The 21,989-nt window shown below is 38.1% G+C and overlaps 1 protein-coding gene across 1 annotated transcript; it reads right to left on the bottom strand.

Annotated features, from left to right (window-relative positions):
- Window positions 1-38: 38 nt before the first annotated feature.
- On the bottom strand, window positions 39-21,171 carry LOC104215026 (aminopeptidase P2). The gene is made up of 13 exons (XM_070168452.1): window positions 20,005-21,171; window positions 19,225-19,350; window positions 18,967-19,086; window positions 18,264-18,539; window positions 13,938-14,110; window positions 13,328-13,582; window positions 12,551-12,702; window positions 3,852-4,042; window positions 2,639-2,747; window positions 2,396-2,550; window positions 1,628-1,720; window positions 975-1,055; window positions 39-514 (listed from the first exon to the last, which is right to left on the bottom strand). Exons 1-13 carry the CDS (start codon window positions 20,359-20,361, stop codon window positions 443-445), a joined length of 2,160 nt encoding a protein of 719 aa, XP_070024553.1. The 5' UTR covers window positions 20,362-21,171; the 3' UTR covers window positions 39-442.
- Between the last annotated feature and the right edge of the window lie 818 nt (window positions 21,172-21,989).

Here is a 21,989-nt window from a genome sequence, read left to right as displayed (position 1 = left end):
AGATTACTGTTCGGAATATCATATACTTGCCGCAATCATTATATCTGAGATGAGCCACAAGGCTAAACCTTAAATCGAATAATCATATTGTACATTTACAGAGGTCCTTTACCATCCTTATTAATGCTACTCAGTTCACAATGCAAGTGGCACAAGGTTCGAAACTCGGTGGATAATGAGCCAGAACCTCTACCCCTCTCCACTTGAATACCGGACTTTTGTCTGTTCGAATCCGTGATGTGCGCTTAACCCACACATCACGTCATGCACTTTTACCACTAAGACCAAAATCCCGGGGGCTAATATTGTACTACAAAGTTCATTTACCTGTCTATAGTGTACATGAGTAGCTGTAACTCTTAATTATCAAATTATTTATCTCCTATGTACAACAAATGGTGAAGGATGGAACATCGTAGTATTGACAGTGTCTATACAGGAATTACAGCTTTGTAAGAGGCCTTGTGTTATTCCAAAGCCATTGACGTGCAGAACCATCCAGCAGAGGTGACACCTGAAAATGATTTCCAGTCATCAAATAGCAGTCTTGAGCATGAAAAAGCAACGACAATTATTCTTTGTTTTTTGGGGGGGTGTGGAAGGAAGAGGAGGAGGAAACAACTAACAACTATTCCACTTGTCTTTCCTGGACAAAGGAAACTGGGACAAAAACAACTACAGTGCCAAAAAGAGCAGTTTCTTAACTTTGATAACAAACGTCATGAATTTTACTACCTCAACCTAAGTCAATAGACAGCACAATAACAGCATATGAGGAATCATATGCCAACAGCACAGTTGACCTGCTACAATACAACAATCATAACCTGAATCTCTTATGATATACTAGATTACAGCAAAGTGGTTGCAGGATCTTGTTGGTAGTCAAGTAAGGATCTTGTTCATTCTACACAGAACATACTAAATATCATGGGAACAGAAAGAAGAACAAAAGAAATGGTTGGGATACTTACCTTCTCCCAAACTTGCGAATGGTAACTATTGAGCCACTCTACTTCAGCAACAGAGAGCAAAGATAAGTCCACCAATTTAGTCTGGATGATAAGAAGCAAAAAGTAGTCATATCACTAGAAATTATGGCAGAAGAGTGATGGAGCATAGTGCACACACTCCAGAATGAGTTGATTTGTCAATCAGTGCAGGTCACGAGAACAGAAGGGTAAACAACGGAATTCATTTATCAGTCATCTGAAGATGGCTTTGAAGTCTAAATTCGTGACTGAAGCTTATATACACTCATACATGATAGGGCATGTCAGACCTTATAATATATGAGTCTTTAGGAATGTCAAATGCATGGGATGTCATATATATCCCATAATCTCCTGCACTCTGATGTAGAGTAATAATGTCTCACTGGTTCATGTCTGTTGCATCCATTCTCAATGACAACCTCCAAGCTCTTTGAATTTATTTAATTACCTAAAGCCTGTTCCTAATTTTACAGTGGAGAAGTAGACTACAGAAGAAATAAACAGATTGACCTGCAACCTGTGCGTAATAGAAACTGTACAGTCTAGAATTGCCAAGGCCAATCTCTTTCTGTTTAACAGCAGGGTAAAATTCACTAGTAAAAGCAAAGATAGATCATTGTGAGCTACCATACCTGTATGGGAGCAAAAGTAAGCTTTTCAAATCCCAGATACCCTATTCCTCCAAAACGATTTGGTGTGTCTACTTCTTTAACGTAAAGAAGATTCTGGATAACAAGCAAGAGTAAAAATCAGATTACATAATAAAAACCAGACACAACTTTATGACGTAACCTGCATTAGGGCAAAGAAATTAAGTATGGAAGGTAAACATGATTACATTGCGAACCAAAAGTATAGTACACGGATGCCAATAGAGCACCAAACAACAGCATAACATCCTCACTGAATTCTTTCACAATCAAATCAAATGAGAATTCATGCAGAAAAGAAGCTCCACACACCGCTTATAACTTCCAAGTTTTTACAGGAAAAGTCGCAATTTTTTCTGTCATATTCCGCTTCTACCAAGATGGAGATTTTAACATCAGATTTTAATGAACTTTTTTCTTCAGCATTAAATAAGGAACTTGACCTGAAACTGTAGCAACCTATGAGCTCTCAGATACTTTTTTAAGTTCGAACAGAAAATAAGGAAGTGTATGCTTCAACTAATATACCTATGGATGTTTTAATATCAAAATTTAGCAGCTGATCTACTAAAAGATGTATAGAGAACTTCCCTAAGAGAAAAGGAAGAGAAGTTTCACTAGGAACCCATTTATCGATTCAAATAACTAAAAAAATTTAAAACATACAAGAGATACTCATGATTTAAAAACAAAAAGAAAATAGCTTTCTATTCTTTCTAGGTACGGAATATGGAGAAATGGGGAAAGTACCTCAATTCGAATGCCAAATTGATGGTCTTCATAGTAACCGGGTTCATTGCTGACAATCATTCCTCTCAATAAGGGAGTCATATTTCCAAAGCGGAAACTAATGCTATGTGGGCCTTCATGAACATTTAGTGCAGCTCCTACACCATGCCCAGTTCCTAGAGGAAATAACGAGCACGTGTAAAGGAAATACTTTGTCACTAAAACCTCCTAATAGTATAAGAACACAGAACTGAGCACACTTACCATGCCGGTAATCAAGGCCAACCTTCCATAGGGAAGACCGCGCAAATGCATCCAACACGAAACCAGGGGTATTCTCAGGGAAAACTGCTTGGTCAAGTGCTATGTGACCCTGAAAATGTTTTAATCAACTACAACGTATCTAAACAATTATAGAAGCACTTATCTAGCAATGCAACAAAACGGGGTACCACAGAATACCAAGAATACAACCTCAAGACATGTGCTTCAAAGGGTAACATTTGAAATGGAGACTTAAAAGGAATGTCATTGATGAGTTGATTTTACATGGACAAAATCAATTACCTAAGCTACCTAAGTTTTTGAGGTACTTTATAGGTTCCTTTCACTGTTTTACTACATTAGTTGATCCGTTACTCATAATTGAACCTTAAGCTCGGGGGAGTCCGAAACTATTGTATCTTTTTTTTTGAAATGGCACCCAATTTGATTCCACAATAATGTTTTCTTATGAAACCTTTATTTTGTCAAATCTGCCAATGAGGGGGAAAAAAGGAGCTTCTCTGAAATATGCTATAAACAAGATGGATTTTAACTCTATTTTCAAGAATATGCTGGAAATTATCCATAAAGAGTTGAGCTTGAAAATTGGTTATATCATAGCTCATGAAGTCTAGTTTCCATCAAATTACACGGTTCATCATTTGGACACTCCTTCCGGAAGACATGGTCAAAATACTCAAACATGCGCAAAGCTGAAGGAAGTCCGTGTTGGCGTCCATCAAAGGAGATTTTCAGCAAAAATTTACAGCTATGGCACCTATGCGCAGCTGAAAAGTTTCTGGTTTACAAAAAAGTCATTTCACAATATCTATAAATAGAACAAAGTTAGGGCATAAGAGGGAGACGCTGCACCCCCAGAGAGAAAGCATTAAGCTGTTAGGTTCTTTTTTCTTGCTCCCATCTTGCAACTTTTTGGATGTAACTGCAGCACTTTCTTAGTGCTGCTTTTGACATCAATACTACTTACCAATTAAAGAGAGAGAGAGAGAGAGAGAGAGGCACTAGGCGGCTCCAATTTAGGTTCTCCTTTCCCTTTATTTTCTTAATGTTTTATAATTAGATGCTTGAAATGTAAGTCTTCCGATCAGCTAAGGTTTCCTATTAGTAAGGATTTACATTGAAGTATAATCCAATTTCAGAAAACTCTACCATATAACATATGTACCATTGCTGGCAGAAAGGTATAGCTTACCTGTAGCACTCGGGTGAAACATTCTCTTTCTCTCGCAGATGGTTCACCGAAATGCACTGTCCTAGTAATGTCAGTCGTTCCATCAATATATTGGCCTCCACTGTCTAAGAGGAAGAGTTCCTTCCCATCCACAATGCTACAACTATCTGGCTCTGGCTTGTAATGAATTATAGCGCCATTGGCACCCACACCTACATATAAATTTGTAGTTATGAAAATGACCGGAAAGAATACCATCGTGTGAAAATTCTACACCTAACTAGCCGGTCATTGTTCATTTTATGCTGATTCAGACATTTTTTTCATCGATATCTCAAAATAAGTAATCTAAAATTTTACTGCACATACTCCCGTTATGTAACACTCCTCAAATTTATATAAATTTCAAGACTCGCTAAATATAGAATTTTTTTTTTTTTTTAATCTTGCCTTGAGTGCACAATTTTTTTTTTCTTCTTTATGGATTTAAACCCTTGTGATTGATTTTTGAGTTACTTCCCTATTTATAAATAGTTGGATATATAATTATGGAATATTAATAATATAATATTTCTAATTATTAAAAGTGAGTATCATTAATAATTAGTTAAGTAAAAAAAAATAACAAAAGAAAATTGGAGGGACATTCCTAAGCCCATAAAGGGCTGTTGGAAAAAGAAAGGCTTAAGGCGTTAAAAGCCTAACCTTGGACGTAAAGGAGATCCAAAGAAAGAAAGCAGTAGGAGTAAAAATTCGCACAAGGAACAGAACGCTGTTCTCTTACGCAGCAAACGCAGCAAACACAAGCAACAAAAAGAAAATCGTAGGGTTCTTTACAAACCACTAATTCTTGAACTCAGGTATATAAAATTTCCTATTGTTAATTATCCTACGGTAGTAATAGGTAAGAATTGAATAGTTAGTTCCCTTCTTTCTCGGTATCAATAGTAAATTTCATGTTGAGGTGAGAAACTTTAAAATTGATTAAAATGTATTGGTTGTTGTAGAATCGATTGTTTGACTGGTGCAATTGGACTGGGTCTACGTATTGACTCGAGAAGTTTTGAGGTGAGTTGATACAACCCTTTACTAAAGTGGTTTAACTCACAAAAGCACGCATACAAGGTGTTTGATGAATTGCTTAAAAGAGTTTATATTTACTTAATTAGAGCGAGTGAGTACCTATTAACTTAGACTTGTTCTCACAAAAGTTTAGACGACTTATTATGATATACGTGCATAAATTTTCAGATTTTTGTGTTATTCTTATATGCTATTTTCATGTTGAAAATTTATGAAGAACCAAGAATCTTTAGAAATACTTTTACATGTTTATTTCATTCTTATGCCATGCTTTACATTTAAGGATACCAGCATGAGCATGTACATGATGTTCTATGAAGAAAAGATCTAGACGAAGAAGTTTTAGAAAGAAAAGATTTTTGGGAGTATCCTTTATTCTGAGAAGGGGTCATCGACCAGGCCGAGGGTCCTGACCAAGGCGTTGACTTCCTGAAACTACTTGCGCCAAAGTAGGGAGCACACGAGCCGAGGGTCTCGTTGCTGAGAATTTACTTAGCCATGCTAAGGCATGATACATGCGCTGAGAACCATGAAGCGAGTGGCACCTCGTGGATTGGGCCTATTCGATCAGGTTGGGATCGAACCCGTGCCGATCACACGGTGACTGAAACAGAATTAAGTTAGGATAGTTGGAACTCCCAAAGTATAAAGAGAAGTATTTTTTTATAAGAAAGAAAAAGAAAAGAATTTCTTTTAGAATATTCATAAACTGCTATTATGCAATTATTTTAGAATTATTCTTATAAGCTTAATGTTTTACATGCATTTAGAACCTTTGCTCGTAATGTATATGTTATTAAAGTTTCGGCCCCTGTTATTGAGACTCACTGAGTACAATGGATGGTACTGACGTTCTCTTTTGGGAACTTACGTTGGTCTGCGGTACAACATAGGAACTGGTTTTGCAGGCGACCAGGCTACGGGTTAGGACTTCCTTCTCTTCCAGTGTTATTGGTGAGTTCCGCTTTTGTTCGTAGAGTATTCCTTTGAGTCATCTTTATTTGGTTATTTCTTTGTTTACTTAGAAAACTGGCCAGGAAATCTCATGTCCCGAGCAGTGCGTCAGTTTATCAGTAGAGGCTTCATAGACATAGTCATTGGGTTAAGATTTAGATATTTTTGATAATAACTTAGCAGTAATTCAGTAGTTACTACGAATAAAGTTTTGGAGTTGATTTATTTAAATATTTAAATTAATCAAAAGCATTTGGTTAGAGTATTGCCGTGTTGCATATAAAGTTTGGAGTTATAATAGATTTGATAAGCAAAGATGGTTCGCTTGGTCATGTTTAGTGATCGAGTGCCGGTCCCGGCTTGTTCAGAAAATGGGTCGTGACACGTTAAGGAAAATTGAATATCACTCCATCACATAAAACTTCCATACATCTGAAAAAAGTTAAATAGGAAGAATTATACATTCTTTATGTGAGAAGGCACGAGAGAAAATATGATATATATTGATATGTTGTATGTGATGCAATACAAGAGGTGCTATTTATAGCTACTCTATACAAAGGGGATACTACTCCTATTCCAATGTGGAACAATTACATAGCTATCTCTAACACTCCCCCTCAAGCCGGAGCATATAAATCATATGTACAGAGCTTGTTACATATATAATCAATGCGAGAACTAGTGAGGGACTTGGTGAAAATATCTGCAAGTTGATCATTCGATCTCACAAACTTCGTAGTAATATCTCCTGAGAGTATCTTTTCTCTGACGAAGTGACAATCAATCTCAATGTGTTTAGTTCTCTCATGAAACACCGGATTTGATGCAATATGAAGTGCAGCTTGATTATCGCACACAAGTTCCATCCGACTGATTTCACCAAATTTCAACTCCTTGAGCAATTGTTTGGTCCAGACTAGTTCACATGTTGCCATAGCCATTGCTCGGTATTCTGCTTCTGCACTAGACCGAGCAACTACATTCTGTTTCTTACTTTTCCAGGACACCAAATTTCCTCCTACTAAAACACAATATCCAGACGTAGAACGTCTATCAGAAGGTGATCCTGCCCAATCAGCATCCGAGTACCCAACGATCTGCTCATGACCTCGATCCTCAAACAGTAATCCTTTACCTGGAGCCGATTTTATATACCGGATAATGCGGACAACTGCATCCCAATGACTATCACAGGGAGAATTCATAAACTGACTTACAACACTCACAGGATAAGAAATGTCGGGCCTAGTCACTGTGAGATAATTTAATTTACCAACCAGCCGCCTATAGCTTGCAGGATCACTAAGCAGCTCCCCCTGTCCAGACAGAAGTTTAGAATTCGGATCCATCGGCGTGTCAACAGGTCTGCAACCTATCATCCCTGTTTCCTCAAGAATGTCTAACACATATTTCCTTTGAGAAATAACAATACCTGAGCTAGATTGAGCAACCTCAATACCTAGAAAGTACTTCAATCTGCCTAGATCCTTAGTTTGAAAGTGCTGGAAGAGATGCTGCTTCAGATTAGTAATACCATCCTGATCATTGCCCGTAATAACAATATCATCAACATAGACTACCAGATAAATACATAGACTTGAAGCAGAGTGGCAATAAAACACAGAGTGATCAGCTTCACTACGAGTCATGCCAAACTCCTGGATAACCGTGCTGAACTTACCAAACCAGGCTCGAGGAGACTGCTTTAGACCATAAAGTGACCGACGCAAGCGACATACAAGGCCACGAGACTCCCCCTGAGCAATAAAACCAGGTGGTTGCTCCATATAAACCTCATCCTCAAGATCACCATGAAGAAAGGCATTCTTAATGTCCAACTGATAGAGGGGCCAATGACGAACTGCAGCCATGGATAGAAAAAGGCGAACTGATGCCACTTTAGCCACTGGAGAGAAGGTATCACTGTAATCTAGCCCAAATATTTGAGTGTATCCTTTGGCAACAAGACGTGCCTTAAGTCGATCAATCTGGCCATCGGGACCAACTTTGACTGCATAAACCCAACGACAACCAACGGTAGATTTACCTGAAGGAAGAGGAACAAGCTCCCATGTACCACTTGTATGTAAAGCAGACATCTCGTCACTCATAGCCTGTCGCCATCCTGGATGAGACAATGCTTCACCTGTAGACTTAGGGATGGAAACCGAGGACAATGAAGATATAAAAGCATAATGGGGAGATGACAGACGATGATAACTCAAACCAACATAATGAGGATTAGGGTTTAGTGTGGTCCGTATACCTTTTCGAAGTGCAATCGGTGTACTAGGAGCAGGATCCGCAGTAGGAGCCGTGTCAGGTGCAGGACGAGAACCAGATGGGCCTGATGTAGGGCGCGAACGACGATGATAAGTCAAGAGTGGTGTTCCTGTGGCTGGGGAACTAGGAGGGATAACACTGGACTCCTCAAAAGTTGGTATGGGTGAAACCTCTGTGGTTGAAGGTGGAGGAGGATTACTAAACTCCTCAAAAGTCGGTATAGGTAAGACCTCAGATATGTCATGGTGGTCAGCAGAAGTGACATCAGTTGTGAAGAAAGGTTTAGACTCGAAAAATGTGACGTCAGCTGACATAAGGTACCTATGAAGATCAGGTGAATAACAACGATATCCCTTCTGAACACGAGAATAACCAAGGAAGACACACTTGAGAGCACGAGGAGCTAACTTATCTTTCCCCGGGGCTAAGTTATGAACAAAACATGTGCTCCCAAAAACCCGAGGTGGAAGAGGGTATAAGGCTGACTGGGGAAACAATATTGAATGTGGAATCTGACCCTTGATGGGAGATGAAGGCATCCTATTAATCAAATAACAAGCTGTGAGAACTGCATCGCCCCAAAAACGCAGCGGAACACGAGACTCAATTAGAAGTGTGCGAGCAGTCTCAATAAGGTGCCTATTCTTTCTTTCTGCAACCCCATTTTGCTGAGGGGTATAAGGACAAGATGTCTGATGAATAATTCCATGAGAAGACATAAACTGCTGAAACTGAGAAGATACATATTCTAAGGCATTATCACTGCGAAAAATGCGGATAGAGACACCAAATTGGTTTTTGATTTCAGCACAAAAACTCTGGAATATAGAGAATAACTCAGAACGATCTTTCATTAAGAAAAGCCAAGTACATCTTGAGTAATCATCAATAAAGCTAACAAAATAACGAAATCCCAAGGTTGAACTGACTCTACTAGGACCCCATATATCAGAATGAACCAAGGAGAAAACAGACTCTGCATGACTCTCAACACTACGCGTAAAGGAAGCTCGGGTATGTTTCCCAAGCTGACACGACTCACAATCTAATCTAGACAAACTGGATAAACTAGGCACCATCTTTTGAAGTTTGGATAAACTCGGATGTCCTAAACGTCTGTGGATTAGATCTGGAGGATCTGTAACTAGACATGTTGTGGAAGGACTGAGCGAGTTAAGGTAGTAAAGACCTTCTGATTCACGACCTGTACCAATTGTCCGTCCCGTACTGCGGTCCTGCATAATAAAAGAATCATCAATAAAATATATACCACAATTGAGGGCACGAGTCAAACGACTAACAGATGCAAGACTAAAAGGACAACCAGGAACATAAAGAACGGAATCTAGGGTGATAGAAGACAATGGGTTGGCTTGTCCAACTCCTTGTGCCTTAGTTTGACATCCATTGGCTAAAGTAACAGTAGGAAGAGACTGTGAATATACAATATTCGACAAAAGTGATTTATTACCAGAGATATGATCAGAAGCGCCTGAGTCCATGACCCATGGTCCAAGAGTACTAGACTGGGAAACACAAGCAAAAGAATTACCAGCAATAGGAGTGTCAGTCTGGGCAACTGAGGCTACTTGTGGAGATGTTTGCTTACTTGCTCGATACTGAAGGAGCTCATTATATTCTTCTTTAGATACAGAAAAGCCCTGGTTACCTGTAGTCTCGCTCTGAGCAACGTAGGCATTTTTGGGTGGACGGCCATTTAAGGAATAACACATTTCGCGAGTGTGTCCAAGTTTGTGACAATAAGAACACTTGGGTCTAGATCTCCCAAAACGACCGCCTCCTCATCTATTCTCCATAGCTTGAGATGCCCGAACATCCACTGTCTGGGATGCAAAAACAGAGGAATCAAGTATATGTGATGAAATCACTGGGTGACTTGGTGCTGCAGCAAGGCGAAGTAATCGAGAGAATAATTCATCAACTGTAGGGACAGTCGGACTCGCCAAAATCTGGTCTCGTACTGAATCAAGATCATGAGGAAGTCCAGCGAGTGTAAGAACTAGAAACATTTTCTGTCGCTGCTCTTGTTGTTTTGACACACTAGCAGAAACTGGCATCAATGTCTCAAATTCCTCCATGACTGCCTGTACCTGACCCAAGTAAGTAGACATATCTAATTCTTGCTTCTTTAAGTTTGTCATCCGTGATATCACATCATAGAAGCGAGATATATCATTAGTGTATAACGTACGAGCCTTTGCCCAAACCAAATAACATGTCTGGAATGGCCGAAACAAAGGCATCAACTTAGAATCAATAGAACGCCACAAGATGCTACATAATTGAGCATCAATTTTTGCCCAAAGCGCTATCGCCTTTTCATCTCCTTCGCTAGACTGTTTAATCAGATGATCTTGCACACCTTGACCTTTACACCACAACTCGACAGATGAAGCCCAAGCTAAGTAGTTTGAACCTCCCATTAAAGGTTCCGAGGTAATCATAACATTAGAGTTTCCAGAACTCATGCTTTTAGACCCAAAAACATCAATTCCCAAAGACATCTTGTAAATTATTACCAAATAAGAGAAATAATCAACTGTAATCCACTGAAAATAGAGTAAGGAACACTGAACCAGAATAGTAAACTACTGTAGCAGTTGGAAAGTTACTGTTGCAGCCGGAAAATATTCAAAGTGGTCGGAATGAAATAAAAACAGTAGGGGTAGGATCGGAATTACCAGAAGACCCAACTGTTCTGAAGGAACTTTTTCAAAAAATGGCCGGAAGTCCACTTTTTTTTTTGAAATCACTATTCATGCCGGAAAAATAAAAAAGTGGTCGGAATTTGGTGTAACCTGGATGGGTAGGCTCGGAATTGCAAGGGAAACAATCTGTCCTGAAGAGTCGTCGCCAAAAAATGGCCAGAAGGTGGCCCACGCAACGTTGGAACTTCGCCGGAAAATTTTCTTTGGACAGCTACAGTACCGCCGGAGATTTTCACTGGGATTTGGTCGCCGGACAGTGACTACTCTTGTGGTAGTGTTGGATTTTGTGCACAACACTGACCGAGACAAAGCAGACGCAAAACAACTTTGAAAGTCGCCGGAAAAAGGGTTCCGGTGACTGATTTTACTTCCCGGAATCGCTGGAATTTATGCACAGCGATAAATCTCTCACGATAGCTCTGATACCATGTGAGAAGGCACGGGAGAAAATATGATATATATTGATATGTTGTATGTGATGCAATACAAGAGGTGCTATTTATAGCTACTCTATACAAAGGGGATACTACTCCTATTCCAATGTGGGACAATTACATAGCTATCTCTAACACTTTACAAACTATCAAGTAGCATCTATGGTGATATTTAACTGATGGCCATAGGGCACTGAATATGCAGACATGGCTATGAACATAATGGGAGCCATAAAGATTTTCCATTAGTAGGATGGGATGAAGATTTCTTGAATGTATATAGACAACAAGACACAAGTAGGGCATTTGAACAAGCAGAATCCAGCAAAAAGAGAGAGAAAAACTACCAGATGAATTGTGTTGGTGAAATCAGATCCAAGATGAGTATTGTTAAAAAATATGGAATCTTCCATTGTAAATAAATCCCGAACTTTATAAAAAGGACAATGCAAAGTGACCTTGCAAATACCTGCCGTTTCATCCCAAAGTCATCAACTACTTCCTTTGTTCAACTTACAGAACAGTCCAAAATTTCTTTTTAGCCAACATGAAAACAATATCATTCTCCTCAAAAGCAAAATACCATTACAGTATATAGCCAAAACTTTTATTGGAAACACTTTTTTTTCTTTCCAATACAAGGTTGTCCTATATTCTATTCCTTAGAGCACAAAAGGTCAATATAAGGGCCTACATCTTTTCCCGGCCAATACTAATGTTTTAGATTTTCGAAATGTTTGGGAGGGGAGGGAGTACAAATGTTTCCTACTGTCTTTGACTATTCAAAAATACATTCAGATTACCCAAAGTCGTGAAAGCTCTTCAGCTATAAGAAGCTTAAGCACAAGAGGGAAGACCAAAATATATTTTTTTTGAAAAGAAAGTAAGGAAGATCTATATATGTAGAGAGTAGAATTATTCTCCTACTGAAAGCATCAACAGAAAATACGGAAAACAAAAGTCGAAGTAACAAAATTCTATCTCCACCAGATCTAAAGCATTCTAAAGTTCATAAAGCTAGTCGAAAACTGAATTGGAAAGAATATAGATAAGCATGGGATATAATCTTGATATATATATATATATATATATATATATATATTCTGATATTTCTTCACTCGAGAAGAAGCTGCTATTATTATCCACTATAAAGTCCACAAAGACAAACACTAGCTTTTCACTACTATTTAAGTTTCGTAATTCAGCTCAATCATGATAGTAGAAACCAATATACCACTTATGGTGTCGAAGCTTGTATCAAGAAAGCCATCTTGGTGGGATCGAAACTCAAGAAGTTTGTCTGCAACTTCTACCTCTGTCAAAATGACATCCCTTTGGATTTCATCCTCCAACCAAGCCCAAAATTGAGCTAAGGCAGCCGCGTCCCTACATCGGAAGATACAGATTGATTATCCATTCTTGGTAAAAAAAAAAAAAAAATTGATTATCCATTAAAGTATTACTAAGCCATGCATACTTGAATAAGACGTAGCAATCCCTCAAAGTAAGTATATAATGCTTCACCATAAAAAGACAAAAAAGAATGAACGGCACGCTATAAAGCTATGCAACCATCTCTCGTACAACAAAAAAATTCACAGTATGGTTTTCCATAGAGTAAAAGAAAATGATTCAAAGTTATCCAGACATTAATACTATTATTCTTATACCCTAATTATTATTACTATTGTTGTTTATTTATTAATTTTTTTTTCCGACACGTAGATTACAATTAAGGATATGCAGGTTTGACATGGAGGAGCTATCTCTCTGGAGAACAAAAACGGAACGCAAGAGGGAGGATGGAGAACAAAATATATTAGACTACCTCATGGGGGAGGTTTGTGGAAGGCATAATGAAAGTGTTGGCGGACTTATATGGCAGCAACATCACTTATAGAGTGGGAAGTGGTGAAATAGTATGCTTTTGAAAATATAGATCGTGAGATAATAGGCAGTAGTTATTGACAATTGACATATGCTTAAAGGGGTGGATTGGATTTTCAATTACCTTAGATGGCAGTTACGCATCCCTTCTAACTCAGCATCATTTTTTACAGCTTTACGCAGAGATACAGGAGAACTCCTATACACTGCACATGGTCCTCCAGATTGACCATTGGAATCGAGGTTGGCAGTCTTCTTCCTCCTGCTTTTAGTTGCAGAATTCCAAGGATATTTGTAACAAGCTGATTCATATGCATTTACAATAGCAGCATTGACTGATGAAGTGTCCAACCAAAGGTTTGCGCCTTTTGCTGCCAAACTGAAAAGGGAAATTCTGGAGTCAAATTTTATCATGGAGAAACTCTCTCCAAAAGCACAGATCTTACTAATGCTTTGGTTGTTGAAGAGTTTCTTCTATTAGAAACAGGGACCAACATAATTGCAGCATGCAAAATATCTCCATTAGCATTTAAGTTTAGGATGCTGCTTGTAGAGTTGAAACTCAAATGCTGAGCTTAATATAAATGCAAGCTTCTCTGGGGCTGCAGTTCTCCCTGCAGTTGTTCTTGCCAGAGTGATACCAAACAAGACATAGAACTGTTGACGAGAAGACAAATTTTGCAATTCTAAAAAAGAAAAAAGAAAAAAAGAAAATCCTAATGCTTCAAAATCACCTTTCAATTTCAGAGAGAATGGATTCATATGCTCTCAATTCTATGCCAGCATTTGTCAAATGCTCCATAACCTCAGGTGTTACTTTAGTATCATCAACGAACAATTTTGCTCCATCTATCTCCACAACTAAGTATGCATACATGACTGGTGAATGTGGGACATCATTACCTCTCTGGAGACACAAGTAAATAACTAAACGAATAAGCAGCTTAAATAAGAAAACACACAACTGAAAGAAATTTAAGTCATCATTCAACTTTAAGCCAAAGCATGCTAAGACACTTGCTGTGCATCGTTGAAATCTTGTCATATGCCTTCCAATGTTATAAATATCCTTGAGGACTAGAAATTGAACCACTATTGGAAGTTGAACAATTAATATTCTTTGAAGACAGAAAATTATTAGCCATTAAAATTACAACGAATCCACTAACTAACTATTTATAGGGCCATCAAAATTAAATCTTCCACTAAAATTCATATTTCTATGCTAATCTCATCTTTTCAAAGAATTAATCAGTGTGCAGGCAAAAATCAAAAGATCTTGAATGTCGAAGTTGGGTGCACCAATCAAATTATCTTTTTTTTCTTTTGATGAAACAATCAAACTACATCTATGTCGTCACTTAAAATATTTTTACGTGCTAGCATATATAATACATAATCACCAGAATTTTTCTCATCCGGTGAATACTGCCAGAGATAATCTTGGAAAAAGCTTTTAACGTCAAGTTTTAGAAATACTAAATTTGGTAATCAGAATGAAGCTGGTTCCCTGAAATTTAACTGATAACCCAATTGTTAATCATAGAATATTGATTACTAGTCTTATAAACTTATCAAGAATAAAAAAGGAAAACTCTATATTAGAGCAAGTGTAAAATATTCAAGATATTGTTCATAGCCCGAGAGCATCATTTCATGGCCTACGAATCCTTTATTATACGCTTCATGGCCCAGGACATCATGGTCTAAGGACGTCATCCTAACCGCCCAAAGACAACCTTCATGGTCCGACGGGAATTTGCATCATGTTTAAATTACGCACCATATATGCTTGTATTGCTTATTTGCAGGAAATCCGGTGAGCAACGGCCGTCTCGGCAGGAGCGATCCCGCTCCGGTTCATTTGAAGAGGAACATAAGAGACACAACTAAAAGGATAATTATGCTGAAATGGAACTCATCCGAGCTCCATTTTCAACTGATTAAGATTATCAGATGTAAGAACTATTGATAGGCTTACTTTTTGTCCACAGTTAACCGAATTTACAACAATAGAAGGATAGTTTCTTCCTATACCTCAGACCAAAAATGTAACGACTCGGTCGGTGGTTTTGAGAGTTGTAGCCCCATTCTCCCCATTTACTGTTCATTTTACGCTTAATTGTTGTTATGGGACTTGCCGGGGTAGTTGGTTCGGTTACGGGGAGGTTTCAGAATGAGTTGAGACACTTAGTCTCAAGGTTAGAAGCTTAGGTTGAAAAGGTTGACCGTATGTTGACTTATGTGTAAACGACTCTGGAATGGAGTTTTGATGATCTTGTTAGCTCCGTTGGATGATTTTGGACTTAGGAGTGTATCTGGATAGTGATTTGGCGGCCCGTAGATGAATTAGGCTTGAAATGGCGAAAGTTGAAAATTTAGAAGTTTGATCGAGAGTTGACTTTGTGGTTACCAGGCTCAGAATTGGGGTTCCGGGAGTTGGAGTAGGTCCGTTGTGTCATTTTTCACTTTTGTGCAAAATTTGAGGTCAATCGGACGTGATTTGATAAGCTTCGGCATCGAATGTTGAAGTTAGAAGTTCAAAAGTTTATTAGGCTTAAATCGATGCGCGATTCGTGATTTTAACATTGTTTGGTGTGATTTGAAGGCTCGACTAAGTTCGTATCGTGTTTTAGCACTTGTTGGTATGTTTGGTTGAGGACCCGGAAGACTCGGGTGGATTTCAGATGGCTAATTGGTCAAATTTTGGACTTGGAGATTGGTTGAAGTTTTCTGGTGTCACTGATCTGGTTTCCTTATACGCGATCGCGTAGACTTAATTGGGCAGTGGAGGTCCTTGTTCTACACGTTCGCGAGATGAGGATTGCAATCGCGTAGTTGTGGGATGCAATGAATCGCGAACGCGTGGCTAAGGTCGCGTTCTCGTAGAGTATAGGAGGCAGCAGCTGGGGTCACGCGTTTGTTCTCAGCGATCGCGTGAAAAAGGCCGTGATCGCGTAGGTTGAGGAATTAGTTTTTCGCTTTCGCATGGTGTTTGACGCATTCGCGTAGGGTTAAATTTCTAGGCAGCATAGTTGTGTTTCGCGATCGCGAAGCATTTTCCGTGATCGCGATGAAGGCATCTGGGCAGAACTTAAATATTTCAAAACGAGGGTTTGTGTCTATTTCACAAATTTGATTTTGGGAACTCGGTTGGAGGCGATTCTTGGAGAGATTTTCAAGGGAGTGATTGGGGTAAGTGATTCTTAATTAGTTTTGGTTAAATTCCATGTTTATATCTTTGGTTTTATTATTTAATTAGTGATTTGGGTTGAAAAATTGGAAAAAAATGGAGGAAAGTCCTTAGGCCGAATTTTAGGGATTTGATAGAGATTTTGGTATCGAATTTGAGTAATTTTGGTATGGGTGGACTCGTGGTTGAATGGATGTTCGGATTTTGTGACTTTTATCGAATTCCGAGACGTGGGCCCGAGAGTTGACTTTTGAGTTAGACTTTTTGACTTTTAATTAAGAACTTAGCATTTTCATATGGAATTGATTCCTATAGCTTGAGTTGATTATATCGAATTGTTTGTGGCTAGATTCGAGGCAGTCAGAGGCCGTTTCGCGAGGCAAGGGCTTGTTGGTTTAGAGTTTTGCACAACTTGAGGTAAGTAACACTTCTAAACTTGGTTCTGAGGGTATGAGACCCCGAATTTCGTGTTATGTGATTGGTGTTGAGGTGACGCACATGCTAGGTGACGGGCGTGTGGGCGTGCACCATAAGAACTGTGACTTGGTTGATTCCATGGAACTTTATAGTTGATCAATCTTGTTGTTAATTGTGTTTTCACCACGTGTTAGAGAAATTGAGTTGCCGATCATGTTAGAAATCCTACCTAGGCTACATGTTGGTACTGTTAGGACCCACAGAGGTCATGTTACATGTTGAATTAATTGCTTAAGTTGAAAAGTTTTTACTCAGTCACAGCTATTATTTGCATATTATATCTCAGTCTCTGTTATCCTTTGTTGATACATTATATCATCATTGTTTGGGCTGATTATCATGATTCTTGTGAGCCCAAGAGACTGGAGAGATTGATGACTGAGTGAGGCCGAAAGCCCGATTGTGAGGATATTTATGGGATCGGGCTGCATGTCGCAACATGTTTATGTGATCCATGCCATGATTGGCTTATTATAGCGCTTGGGCTGGAATTGCCTCTCAGGAGTTTGCACATCCACAGTAAGCGCAAGTACCTACTGAGTGTGAGTGCGAGTGCCGAGCGATTGCGAGGATGGAGTGATTGTGAGGATGGAGTGACTGTGAGGATGGAGTGAATGGAAGGACTGAGTGACTGATACTCTGAGAGTATGCATATGATTTCATTACTGTTTTGTACTTCAGTTGGCTTATATAACTGTCACGTAGATACTGAGATGTACCATATCTTGTTTCAATTGAATTTAACGTGATTTACCTGTTTGGGCTTTAACCGTTAAACTTGAAAGCATGCCTACATTTCTGTATTGTAATTCCGTAATTGAACTGTATCTGCAAAGCTCGTCGCTACTTTCAGTCCAATAGTTAGACTTGTTACTCGCTGAGTTGGTTGTACTCACGCTACACCCTGCACCTCGTGTGCAGATCCAGGTGTTTCCAATCACGGCAGTTGCTGATTCACAGAGTTCAGACATTCGGAGATCATCGAAGTAGCTGCTTTGGCGTCCGCAAACCTTGACTTTCCTCCCCTATCTTTCAATTTATTTATTCAGTTCTACTTTCTAGACAGTGTACTGCTATGTCTTTATGTAGATGCTCATATACTCAGTGACACCCCGGTTTTGGAAAAACTTATGTATTGAGTTATGATATTCTATTCCGTTTTATGAGATTTTTAGTTATTTTAACTATTTTAGTATATCTCAAAGTGAAAGTGTTGGAAATGTCTGAGTAGTCGTCTTGCCTAGTACCATGTTAGGCGCAATCACGATAGGTTAAGTTTTGGGTCGTGACAAAAAAATCTCACATAAGCAGGAATCTAATTTAAAAATGATCTATTTGTGCACATTTGACCAAGTAAAAAAGATTTTAAAGAACAAGTAAAGAGGATTACCAAGTTCAATAGCCATGCAATTTCGTCAAGCATGGAGATAACAATTGCCGATGCACCAGCATGTCTTAACTCAGATCTCAATGACAAAAGCTTAGACGACACATCTACACCAGCATATTTCGGGCCATGCAACCTAATTGGTTCCTTTGGAGGTGTTGGCCTCGACTCCTTCCATATTTCATCTACAAGGTTGAAATCATACAGCAAGACCAACTCATGGTTTCCTTTAGAAATGTCCTCTTTGAATTCTTTTGCAGCATCAGATGAAAAAAGAAACTGCTCCCTTCACCAAAACAAAGAGAACTGATATAAGAGGAGAGAAAATGCAAGGTTACTTATGATGCAGTCAACTCAAATAGAAAAACGCTTGCAAGATTGACAAATTTGAAGTTTTGAACTAGAAGAGATGAACTAGTATTAGAAGGCACCAAGTCAAAAATAAATAAGTCATGTTTTGGACTAACCCAACACCGGAACATAGAACGGGCAGTCCGATGAATGGTAGAAGGGGGAGAGGGGGGAGTCATGCCCCTTCTCCAGGCATGAGCAGAAATATGAAAATATGTGAACTCGTTGACAAATTGAGGAATACGTCTGACTTCTCCCTATAAGTATACATGTTTTCATTCCAATACTAGATTTTACTGGAACTTAAAAGTTAAAACAATGCACAAATCAGAAAGCATATTTGAGCATTACTTACGGGATCTATTCCAATCCTGCAACCAGGTGCTAGGACAGTATTAAGCCACTCACTAGGAGTAGGCACCCCCAAGTTACCAGCTCTCATGAGAACCCAACTCGAGTTCAACTGCTTCTCAGCCTGTTTACAAACACCAAAGAGAAAAAGAAATCAATTAGAAGACAGTAGGTACCGACAAAGGGTACCAACCAAACTGTTCAGTTTACTTCCTTGAAAACTGATCACTAAAACTAGAGCTGCCATGCACATAATACAAACCTGTAAGAAGTATCGTCCATCTGTCCACAAGGCTGCTTTATCCTTGGTTACAACCGCAGTGCCTGCACTTCCAGTAAATCTTGATATATAGGCTCTTCGCATATAACATTCAGCAATGAACTCACTCTACAAATAAGAGCAATTCAAATTTAGTAAAACTCATAAAATAAGGTAATACATAGTTCATTTAATTTGTTGCTTGTCTTCCCAGCCACTAGATAGTCCCAGAAATTACTTACTACCTTCCCCAAAAAATAGGATTAACAAACCAGGAGATTCATTATCTACATGTTGTCATGAATCAAGTCAATGCAATAAAAAGACATCACTAAAAGTTTGTTTAACTCACGAAACTCATATGCATCAGATGACCACTTAAAAATGTCAAGAAGGTGTTGCCTAATTAAATAGCAAATCTTGATCTAAACAGAAAGCGGAAATTCTTTAGAAACACAAATCTTTGAGTAACAGCTACCAAAATGAACAGATATTGCAAATCAATAGGCTTTTTTTTTTAATCAGGTATATAGCAAATCAGCAGGCTCTAGAACCAATATAGCAACATTATTTTAAACTGAATTACCAAAACTCACTCATAGGAATAACATTAATACTTCTAAAAGTCATTAGGTTTTTCAAAACTACGCAACACAAAAGCTAAAGCCAAGAGCCTACAATTAACACAACGATTGAAACAAGCATAACTTTATCGCAAACCACGGTTACTAAAAAAATAAAAATCGAGGGACTGTGAATTCAAGAAAAGCAATAAAATACAACCTGATGGGCATCTTGAGAAGGAATAATATAAGCGTCAACGTTAACACCAGGCTTAGTAAAGAGCTCACGAAGAGCACGAAGCTTGTTATCCTCCTCTTTACGGTCTCTACCACCTTTTTTCTGAAATTCCGAGGACGGCTTAGCGGTGATGGAACTGGAACTGGAGCTTCGGACAATTAGAAGATTGAGATGATTTGGAGATTTTGAGGAAAATTTGGGGCAAGTTTTGAATTTGTGGAAGATGGGGAGGGAGAGGGAGAGGACGCGGAAACGTCGAGGTGGGTGGTGGTGGAGTTTGGAAGAGGAATTGAGGATGGTGGTGGTGGAAGCTGAAAATGAAGCTGCCAATGACTCCATTGATTTAGAGAGAGAGAGAGAGAGATAAGATTGGAGTTTTGGTGTCGACTTAACTTGAAGGAAAATTTAAAGGAGGGTAATAATAAGGCTAAATACATAAACGGCACTTTAACAACCAGCTGAACAACTCAGTGACATATCACATGGACCAATCAAAAAATAACACGTGTAATTTTGCCATAAAAATTTGACACATATAATTAACAAAAAATATAACTTCTTTATCATCTCCTCTCTCATTTTACATAGCAGCCGCCGGCTCCTCCATTTCTGACGCATCGCCACCAATCGCCGCCTTTGAAGCTACAAATTCTTTTCGGAAAATGGCAGGTCATTGGTGTCCGAATATGAAGATAAAGAAGAGCAGAAGAAGAAACTCCATTTTTTTGACGAGAGAGTAAGAAGAATCAGATGGGTTAAAAATTTCCGGCAGCCTTCATTTTTTCCGTCGAAATTGATTGTTGTGTCTGATAATTGAATGGATATTTTTTCCGTCGAATTGTTTTTTGTTCACCTACTTCTTTATTCTTCAATTATCTCATCTAACCTCTCTCTTTTCTTTTTGTCGTTTTTTATTTTTGTGGTTGAAGAGGTTTAGGGTATGGATAACTAGATAAGGGGGAAAAAGACACAACAAGAATCGAACATTATACTTGTACAATAAACAACATTGTCATTTTAGTATTCAGAGGGATAGTGTAAAATTTTATTTGTTTGGAAGTTTATGTTCCGCATTTCAGATTGGTTGTAATGGAGAAATTTAGGGTTGCGGAGAGAATTGGAGGAGATGGGGTGTGAAAATTAGGTGGGTCCACATTATTTTAGTAAAAAAAAAACTAATTTTAGGTTGGCAGCTCAGGTGGATTTCACCGATGAGGCTGACATGGTGGGGTGTTTAATTGATTTTTTGTTGTGAATAAATAAAGCGTCTAATTCAAAATAGGCTCAGAATGGTTGTTGAGTACAACTTGAAAGGGCCTTTAATTGTCAAAAATGGCTTCATGACGGAAAATTTTATTTGGTCGAAATATTTTGTCTGACAAGTACTTCGGCCCAACAATTATTTCTTTTGAAAAATGCTTACTTTTGCAAAATAAGTAATTTGTGTTTGGCCGATTTATTTGAGTAGTGTTTTTTGCAAGCTCATCGTGTTTGACTAATCTTTTAAAAAAGCACTTTTAAGTATAAAATTACAAAAAAGGACAATAAATGTTCAATTTGCGATTAGTATTATTTAGAAAAGAAAAATAAATTTAAACATTTATTAGAAAAGAATTCAATTAAAATAAAAAACGTAAAGTAAAATATAAATTTAAAATTCTTATTAATATAAAAATATAGTTATTCCAAAGCAATAATATTGAGTGTTTGGCATTACTTATTATTTACATGATAATTTAAATATGTCAAAATACATCATTCAATATAAATTTAAAATCTACTCTTAAGAATAGGAGAAAGAGAATAAAAATTTAAATAAAATAAAAAAGAGAATAAATGTACAGCAAAAGGAAATGAAAAAGAAAAATTAAATTAATAAGGGATAATTTGAAATATATACATTTATTTTAAGGTTATTTTTGTCTTGAATAAATTAACTCTGCTTTTTGGAAGGAGCTAGAATTTGT

This window comes from Nicotiana sylvestris, chromosome 1 (assembly GCF_000393655.2).
Source record: "Nicotiana sylvestris chromosome 1, ASM39365v2, whole genome shotgun sequence".
Taxonomy (NCBI): domain Eukaryota; kingdom Viridiplantae; phylum Streptophyta; class Magnoliopsida; order Solanales; family Solanaceae; genus Nicotiana; species Nicotiana sylvestris.
This window is presented reverse-complemented; position numbering and strand designations above follow the sequence as displayed.

Coding starts and splice junctions, on each gene's coding strand:
- LOC104215026 (XM_070168452.1), bottom strand. CDS start 20,361: ATGGAGTCATTGGCAGCTTCATTTTCAGCTTCCACCACCACCATCCTC. Junction 19,351..20,004: donor CTTCTCAAGATGCCCATCAG/GTTGTATTTTAT, acceptor TCTTATTTGTAG/AGTGAGTTCATTGCTGAATG. Junction 2,551..2,638: donor TGGCCTTGATTACCGGCATG/GTAAGTGTGCTC, acceptor TATTTCCTCTAG/GAACTGGGCATGGTGTAGGA.